Source organism: Schistosoma haematobium, chromosome ZW, assembly GCF_000699445.3.
Source record: "Schistosoma haematobium chromosome ZW, whole genome shotgun sequence".
Taxonomy (NCBI): Eukaryota; Metazoa; Platyhelminthes; class Trematoda; order Strigeidida; family Schistosomatidae; genus Schistosoma; species Schistosoma haematobium.
The window spans coordinates 11,112,645-11,122,391 of record NC_067195.1 but is presented as its reverse complement, the minus strand read 5'-3'; the positions used below and the strand labels follow the sequence as shown (position 1 = coordinate 11,122,391).

Here is a 9,747-nt window from a genome sequence, read left to right as displayed (position 1 = left end):
TTGCGAAATCTTGTTCTTGGCGGTCCCTGGATTGGTCACAGCTCAATCCTGCATCGACAAACGTCTATTGTTACGGCAGGAGATAGTGGGAATACATAATAATATTCCGGTCACATAAGCAAGTGGACGTTCACTATCTTGCCGACAGATTTTCCATCGTTACTTCGTTCTATGAGCCCAACCTCAGCATTCCTTACTTGGCGGTCACAACACGTTGGCAATGCTTCGAAGGTTTCGATGACTAGATACTAGCAAACTACGGACACCTACTTTTAAAGGCCATGATTTGTAAACATGGAGTAGGAAAGGTTGAAATGCTACGCAATACATTTATTCTTTAGTTGATAGACGGACATTCGGTTGTGCAGCAGATGCTGCAATTGGACAAGAGACAGGTGAGCTTTCTGAAACCTTGTCAAAATCTCGTCAGGCACCGACCTGACAGGTCTGGCGAGACTTCGAAAATAAATGGGGTGCTTAACTCGCTCAACCACTTCAGTCTACATCATTAGTTCAGACGTCAACGCAGTTCTCAAGCAACATCTTACATTTAGACGGAGAAAGCACATCCCAAACATGCTTGGTTTTCCGCTCGTGGTGATTAGATGACACTGTATTCCCTCAGAGAACTTTGTCATCTGAGTATTGGGAGTAGATAGGTGGACCTCCTGGTAGGTCCTGAAAAGTCATAAATGACAGCGTTAACTATAAAAGAATGTCCATGAAAAAATCGAATAAGAACGAGAAAAGGGATAATGCAGCTATCATTATTGCTTCAGGAAAGCAAATATCGTTAATGCCCTTCTCATTTTATTTTCCTCTATGTGAATACAAGCCAAGAGGACTTGCAATAACTGTGGGTATGACTGTGCTTTCTGTTTGTCCTCTTAATGACATAATGGAACACATAGTTGCTTCTATCCTATGGGGTTGGGAGTGATAATAACCATTCTATGACATATTTTCTGAAGAGATGTAGTTTCCTGTCACCATCCACAGTTCTCTGAGGGTGTCACATGCTTCTATTATTTCACGCTTTATTGATTGTTCAGAAGTCAAACCAAAAAAGTATACACAATTAAACTAACGTTGTACAGTTCCAGGCGTGGTCATTTTGTTAAGAGCGTTCTGCAGTTCTGTGGGGCATGGGTTTAGCCGTATATGAGGATTGCAAGCAGTCGAGTTGTTAATTTTAATGCGTGGAAATCAATAATTTGTATCACATTTTTCTAAACTCATTCAAGGAAGCATAATTTTCAAAAATATTAGTGTATACTCATTTTTAGCTAAAGCATGGGACTATTTTGGTAGTGTAAGCCTTTTGTACCCAGGTTGATTCAGAATTCTTAGTGTCAAATAAGTACTGGGATGCCTACAACTAATGCTAGGACAACATAAGAGGAACAACACTAAAGGAACTATCTATTTGTAAATTACAGGCTTTTTTATGATCTTATAAAGTTGTTTATTTGAAGAAGGAGGGATAAGTTTACGTAACTAGGAAACATATTCCTAATCCCAGCTGTGAAAGAATTCTTCCTTTTCTTGAATTTCAGGGCTAACGTAACCTAGCTACGATCTTTCCTTCCTTTTCTTGTTTAATTCAACGATTAAAACCCAATGGACATTCAGAACCTGATTCTTCTTGAGTTAACGGGTGGAAGTTATTTTAAATCAGATAAATTGGCTGAGAAGCTTGGAGTCGATCATCAAGTAGTTGTTGGAGGAATAAAAAGTTTGGAAAACTATAGTGGGGTGCGTTCTTGAAAACGCTTATATATTTCGCTGTCTGTAGATAATAGATTGTAAAGATGTGGTCGAGGTTATTTTACAGTTAACAGATGAAGGTGATGAGATTCTAAACAGTGGTAGTCATGAATACAGAGTATACTGTGCTATTCCAGAATCAGGGATACCACAAAGTGATATTTTGGTTTGTTACTGATCTCAAATTTACAATTTGATAGAAAATGTTTCCAGGTGCTAAAATAGGTATTAGCAAAGCCCTTTCGTCGAAGTGGGTATCACTAGTTAAGAATGAAGCTGGTGTACCTTATTTGTATCGTTTGGTAATTGTGTAATTAATCAAAAATATCATATTAGATTCCAGAAGTCAAGGATGATGTACAACATTTATTGTTAGATGTAAAAGAGTCTAAACGTCCTCTATCAGATAACGAGAAGTCCCAATTGAAAAACGAAAACTAGTTACCGAATCGTATGCTAATCTTATTTTTCATCACAATCGTAATTTTATAGAAAGCGCACATCCTACTTGGTACGAAAAGGCCCATCATTTTCAACAAATATAAGATCTGAAGAAACAGATTTATCATCTGAGTTGCTTTCCAGGTGAGAAATCGTAAAATTACAGTGTTTTTGCCTCTGTATTTTGTCAGATGTGGATCTTCCCAAGCCATATTATAATGACCTGGCACACTTGTGATTTCATACCTAACGGGATTTCACAAATACAAAATAAGATACTCACTTCTTGAAACCCAAATCAATCTAATTCATTTTTTGTATTGGTTGTTTGAATCTTCCCATTAATGTTTAGGACTGAAATAGACCAGTCTCTTATTGACACATGTTCATTCTTTGTGGATTACCTTAAATCGGGAGCATTATAAACAAAAGTTAAGGGTTATCCAGACTCAGTGGATAAGTGGATAACGCGATGGCGTTTGAAGCGAACGGTTCTCTGTTCGAGTCTTGAAGTAAGCATCAACTCAGAGATGCAAGTACATCTAGATGCCGAGTCTCAAATAGGACGGAATGCGCATCCTGAATTTCACTGCTAGCCACCATCCATTTTTGCCAAATCAATTTTTTATGCCACTCGCAAATATGATACTAAAAGGTGTAAAAGTGCACTTTGAACACAGTCACAGTTCGACAGATTTTTCTTATTATTCGTAATTAAGTAAGCTTTGTCAATGATCTCAACAATGTATATTAAGAAGTATACTATGTATATATTTCTATCCTGTTCGAGCAAACAATTATCTCATCTAGTTAATTACTCTGAAGACAAGTTTGTTAGTTATCCTTATTCATTTACTTATAACACGTAAAGAAACTTCGGTACGACGAGTCATCAAGGTAATTATTTATTTAGTACACACAAATCTGGTACAACTGTGCAACAGGATAGAATGCGCTACACAAAATACGGAGATGACATTATGAAGAAAACAATTGAGTAAAATCGAAGAGAAAAGGTAAATACAAATAGTATATAATGAAAAGTACAGTTGAGTTCATAAGACAACTGAGAGAAGCTTTTTTCTGTCACGAGAGATTCAAAGAAAGATACAACAAGATTGTCATTAGATTCTATTCTAAGCCATATCTGATAACGTCTCAGGCCGTCGAGTTGTACCATCTCCAAATACTGTGGTACAACCAAGGACAGGAAATGTCTGTCCTCCATCGAAACGCTTCTATACTACCACCTCTCTTTGAATGACGTTCTGAAAACAGCCTTAAAGAAACTACGTAGTAATAGTGTGGATCCGTTTCCTAGAGAAAGACTTCTTGAGTATGCGGATGATATTGTTATATTGTGCAATAATACACAAGCTATGTAAATCGCACTTTATTGGCAAACGTTCAGTGTCTTTTAGAAATATATTACATTCTGAAAGTATGAAATACACACCAGTTAGATGTGGTTCATGCAACCTGTATCTCAGCCCACGAGTTTTATGACTACTATCGGAGAATATACTGATGCTCTACTTTGTTTCCTGCATACTATATTCGGAACAACTTGGTTACATTTACACCGTCACTCATATGTATGTTTTTATTCCTATTTTGTTTACACTTCAATTCACTCAACGGCCCATTTATATTAAAAGTTCTATCCCTTCCGAACGGTCTCAAGAAAAACTCGACAAATATCGTAGTACTAACAGGAGTCTTGGATCCTCAGGTCGGGTGTTTTGGCTTAGGGATGTTTTGCTTGGGTTCTAGTAGAGCTTGATGGTCACAATTCAGATGAAAATACTACTTTCTGTAGCTCTATGCAAACTACAGTCTGTTATTAGTTTTGGGCAACACTATCTAGGATTCTCAACATCATCAGTGGTGTTGAAATATATTTAATCTCTCACTAAAACATTTGATGGCCACAGGAATCAGTAGTGTATGTTAATTTAGTCGTCCTTGCAATATTTAGTTTAGCCCTGCTCCTAGTAGCATTGTATAGTTCTGCAGATGGTGTCTCACTTAGTATAATACAATCTAATCATATGGTCAGTAGCCTGGGCACTCAAATCGGCTAACTTCAAAATCACCATCTTAGTGGTCCTACAATTTTCAATGAAAATTCCAAAGACATCTATAGTCGAGTACTCGTAACTCACACATTTATGGGTTTTCAGCGGTTAGATTTAGCTGATGTAAAGTTTGACAGCAGATTTCTGCACAGCATATTCACTGTTTGGCAGTTTGATGATGAAAAGAAAGGATCGGACAACTTTGAGCACTGTAATCAGGTGCGTATTATTATTATATTTATTTATTTGAACACATAAATATTGGTACAAGAGAGCGCCAATATATATGCGCCACACAAAACAATGAAAATTCGAAGAGAAATAAAAAAAACTAGGGAACGCAAAAGAAAAAGAGAACAATGACGAAGAGATTGGAGTAAGGTAGTGTGGTAGTAACGACGGAACGAAAAGGTACAATCAGAAGAAATCTTTCAGGTAAAGGAGACACAACCACTTTTTAGAAAGAAAGTAAAAGAAGGTTACAGCAGGATCGCCACTGGCTTCTATTCTGAGCCATATCTGATAACGTCTCTAGCCACTGTGTAGCACCATCTCTCGGACCCCAACCAGGGAGTCGTGAAGGACCAACACAAGCCAGTCCTTTGCAGCTTTCTTTCATGCCACGACACCATGTCATGCACTGACCACCTCTCCGCCTCTTCCAACCAGTCCCAGAGTCGGCAAATAATGCACGACGTGGAATTCTCTGGGACGACATTCGGAGAACATGTCCAAGCCACCGAAGTCGGTGTTTCAAGATGGTGACACCAATTGAGTTATCATCTCTGTGCCCGAACACACGATGCCGAACCTCTGCATTACTGACATGGTGTTGCCACTGAATGTCAGCAATCCTTCGGAGACAGCGATGATCGAACACAGAGAGTCGTCTAACGTCCTCAACTCGGAGAGGCCAGGTCCGGCGCTTTAACCGGATTCCAAATCAATGGTGCACATGGGCTCCAGTATCCTGCGGGAACGAATGGCGTATGAACCAATCGTTGGTCACCGGCTACCATGGGACTGCATCTCCTTACGATGCTCCACTGCCTTGTGGGTTAGACCTTTAGGTCAAAGGCTCGGGGAGTGGCCCCCAAGATAACCACCTGCTTCGGTTTGGGCACCCGGGCAGTATCACAGCCCACACACAAATTGATGAACTCTAATCAGGTGCGTATAGTAATATTGTCTCAAGAATTCTTTGGTGTCTTTCGTAAGTAGTAGTTATCAGCGTTATGTTCACTTGGTTTTACCGTATTATTAGACTTTGTGGAACTTTTGGTTTCTATTATGCTCTAATTAAATAGCTGTGCCAAATCACACTAAAATTAATACGGTTGGTTAAAATTATCAACCTCCGTAGTAGTTTGATGTACTTGGCTAACTTAAGAAACTATATGTGTTCTTAAAGTCAATTAGTTTTCATCCTGCTTCTTCAGTCGCAATCGGTTAAGGTAAATACTATTAGCAGTGAAATTAGATCCATTCGTCCAAAAGGATACTGTCATTTATTGCTAGCATCATATAAATAACTGGTTTGATGTACATGTTGCTCTTAACTTTTCGAAAAATGTAATTATAAAGATTCAATTAACTCACCTGAGGAATATTCAGTTCAAGTCCCACTACACATAATTTAATCTGTAGCTCTGAAATAAGTGTGTCTGAAATCCCAGTACAAATAACTACTGTCACAAAGTGTTATTAACTTTACCATTGTTATTACCACTCCTATTCAAATTAATGTTCTGTTTTTATGTGGTTTGTGCATATATTTTCGGTAGTGGAGAGTGGCAAACAGCTCAATTTAAGGCTTATAACTTTTACTCTCTTGGTGCCGCTTTACCATCTGGACATCTTCATCCTCTTCTGCGTGTACGCTCAGAATTCTGTAGGATACTTTGTGATATGGGGTATGTTGCTCTTTTTTGTTTTATCGTGATATTTTTTCATGAGTTTAAGTCATACCTCTCAAATATGTGTGCTTGGTGTTCGTTTGACATCTGTTCATTACTTCTTGTTTAGTGAACATTTGATTAAGGAATTACTGTTGATTGTCAACTGTTAAATCTAAAAAGATAAGGAGTATTTTAGTGAATAATTGTCTCTAATATCTTCAGGCCATAAATAATGTTACATTAAACGGTATATTAAACCATGCATATACAAGTCATGGTTGAGTAAGTTGATGTGTTCAGTCAGTTTATCAATCACAACATATAGCCTGGTACGTATGTACATCGATTGGAGTTGCCGTACCCCTTAGCACAGAAAGATCAAATCGTCAGGTCAAATCCCAGAATCGTAGAGGTAGTAACAGTATCAGTGGTAATTAAAAGATTAAGCATTAACGACGCGATTTAAAAAGAAAATATAAACTAGTGGAATAAAAACACGAAAATGTTTATGACGAATCTAGAAGTTCAGAACTTAGGGACAGACAACGAATGGATGCACCTGCGTCATTGCAGACGATTTTGGACCATAACATTCAAAGTCTGCAACCACTGGTTACAATAGTCACGCATACCCAAACCAGGTAGCCTATATTTATTACCATTGCTAAGTTTAATTACCAGTGACTTCATGGACTGATTCCATGTTTTGGTTTGGCCCCTATAGTTTTTTTCCAGCCTATTCCTGCACCAGGAAACATCACTCGTCGAGGTAGGTAGTGGTTTGGCATATGTGACAAATGTCGCAACCACCTCAATTGATCAAGATTTATTATCTCGTCCATCGATTTGACATCCTTACCTATTACCCTATTCCTAATCCAGGCATTACTTACTCTGGTCCCAAAATACACGGGCTATGCTTCGTGGACACCTATGATCGAATACCAGTAACCCACTAATATCTTCTACTCTTAATGATCATTCTTCGTATCCATGAAGAAGTACAGAGCGAGCTGCTGCATGGTAAACTCGCCGTTTGGTTGGCAGACGGATATCTCACCTACGGTAAAAGTGACACGAGTTATCGAAAGCCGATCGAGTCTTCTGAATTTTGCCTGGATTTTGTGAGACACCAGACCATCAGTACTGATGAGAATCTCAAGATAAATGGAGCGGTTGATGAGTTCAACTACTTCACTCCCTATCATTAAAGTTAGTGCTGTTAGTTGGAAATGGTGCATTACACGTTGATCGTTTTCTAAATACACTAACAAAACACGTCATTATACCCTTTTGTATTACTTCTTAACTTTACTGAAGACCTTTTCACACACTTAAATTTAGTGAGTCCTTATCAGTAAATCAGATTGGTATCCAAAAAGTTAATACAAATTAGAATGATTGTTATCCCGTTAATAATAATACTAACAATATTTTTATTGCTATTATCATTATTATTCGTAGTAAAATTATTGTCGGAAATACGTCTAGAAATATTTTGTTACTAGGTTTCTCCTCACGTATCAAACGTACTGATGGCAATGCATTATTAAATGAGATTCGAAGTTTTCGTTGACAAACTATTTTGTTGCATACATTTAGTGTGTCATATGCATAATAATGATAGTTTTAAATATTATTCTAAGTTTTGTAAAACGGTTCGTTCCCCAGTTTTGTTAGAAAAATATCCGTAAATATCGAACCTGCGGGAGATTCTATTCCTAATCTATCTGTCTAACTGTAAAGTTTATTGTTATATGTGGATTGGATATTCATTGTGCATTTGATTAGAAGCCCGCTCATGTTACCTTCCGGTATCAATATAACTATTTCTTCTCTGTTAGTTATTCGCTTATGTGGTCGATGGTTTCATTCAGTGTAATATTTGTAATTCAGCATGTGTTGGGAGACAACAGTTTTATTTATTAAATCTGCATTTTCAACAAATACAATGCTGCGTTTGATTATATCTCGGTGTAATTACTCTCATAATTTCACCAATCATTTTGTTGTTGAATGGTACAGTGTTTGCGATGTTAAGAATCTGGTAAGCAAGGACACCTTGGCTTATGAATTGGGTCAGCCACTTATATATATATATCAGCCCATGAAGTGATTGACTGTTTGAGCCGTGTTGGTATGTGCGGACTACTAGATTAGGGTCTACATGATTATCTTATCTAATTGCTAGAGATGTTGGACGAGATGTCTCGGAAGCGATCGAAATAGTGCAAATACACTTACTCTTCGTTTCTCCCTAGATCCTAAGGTCGAAAAATATTTTGTGTTTTTACTCCACGAATTCCTCCCGAATCACATTGTCAATACATAGTCTTTTCTATGCCTCCAAATGCCCTGGTACGGCCGTGAGTGTGAAGAGTTCGCTCTCCTCGAAATTCTCTCATTTGACCACTTCCTTCTCGCAGTGGGGGTATTGTTTACGAAATTGGAAGGACGAAAAGAGAATGTCCGGCACTTAAACCGGGTTGGTGGGCACGGAGATTCACCTAGGTGGGTTGGAAAACTCGGATTCCAAACCAGTGATGCGCATTGGCTTTAGGATCCCCAGGGAACAAGTGAAGTGGCAACCTATTCTTGGTCATCGGCCACCATAGAACCCGGTCTCCTGACGTTGCTCGACTGCATCGTGGATTAGATCTCTAAACCAAAGTCTCGAAGAGTGGATCTCTAAGGAAATCACCTGTTTCGGTTTGGACACCCGGAAAGTATTCCAGCCCACACAAAAGTTGAATGATAACTAATTTGTGTGGCGCATATCTATTTCGACCCCTATGTACCGATGTTTATGTGTTCAAATAATTGTAATAGATAATCTTTTCCTACTATCACTAGTACTCTCACTAGTTTTAGTGCCCTTATACTTATGTCGATGATTTCGTCTTCTTGTGCTTGCTATGTTGTGACAACTGAAAGGGACTCATATATGGTAGTGTCTTAATAGAGAATGTTTTAACTGAAGGTTATTAATTTAGTACTCTAATCGTATTTATTTTTCTATTGTCACGATTGTATGATTATAGGAATTTTTGTTTGACTTCCTTTGGGTATATTTCAATATGCTGTATCTACATTCTAAGTTTCAGCGTGTCACTCCCGTTGTCCTAGGCATTGAAGAACGTATTTAACAAAATGAGTGTGATTTTACCGTTGATTTGATAAAATTAACATGCTTTAAAATACCGAAATCCTCAGTAGGAAATGCAAATGTCTTCCTATATGTCAACTATTCCAACATCATTTTGTGTCGTGTGAAATAGAATTTCAATTTGCTAGTATAGTTAATAAGACCACCGAAAATTCATCAATGTGCAGTCCAGTCCAATGTGTTCTGGAACTTTTTCTCGGTTTTACATTATAACTTAACCAATGATATGAAACGTTATATTCCATTATAATGCAGCTGTTTGTTTTTTGTGGTTGTCCGCAAATGATTGATCTCAATAGAATAAAAAACAATCTGTCTTCGGTATATATGTTGCATTTAAGGGTAGTTTTGTAACTGAGTCTTAGTGTTGTGCATACTTGATTTTCAACTACCAATT

The 9,747-nt window shown here is 37.8% G+C and overlaps 1 protein-coding gene across 1 annotated transcript; it reads left to right on the top strand.

Annotated features, from left to right (window-relative positions):
• The first annotated feature begins 1,085 nt into the window (after positions 1 to 1,085).
• Positions 1,086 to 8,330, top strand: MS3_00001074 (uncharacterized protein). Its single transcript, XM_051208586.1, has 8 exons — positions 1,086 to 1,312; positions 1,351 to 1,755; positions 1,796 to 1,933; positions 1,968 to 2,069; positions 2,104 to 2,218; positions 2,260 to 2,352; positions 6,071 to 6,199; positions 8,029 to 8,330. The coding sequence occupies exons 2-5, from the start codon at positions 1,621 to 1,623 to the stop codon at positions 2,206 to 2,208; spliced, it is 480 nt and encodes a 159-aa protein (XP_051070374.1). The 5' UTR covers positions 1,086 to 1,312; positions 1,351 to 1,620; the 3' UTR covers positions 2,209 to 2,218; positions 2,260 to 2,352; positions 6,071 to 6,199; positions 8,029 to 8,330.
• Positions 8,331 to 9,747: the final 1,417 nt, after the last annotated feature.

Bases quoted from the DNA above. Each gene is read 5' to 3' on its own strand.
- MS3_00001074 (XM_051208586.1), top strand. From the start codon at position 1,621: ATGGACATTCAGAACCTGATTCTTCTTGAGTTAACGGGTGGAAGTTAT. The intron at 1,756-1,795 runs GTGCGTTCTTGA...CGCTGTCTGTAG, and splicing joins GTTTGGAAAACTATAGTGGG to ATAATAGATTGTAAAGATGT. The intron at 2,070-2,103 runs GTAATTGTGTAA...ATATCATATTAG, and splicing joins TACCTTATTTGTATCGTTTG to ATTCCAGAAGTCAAGGATGA.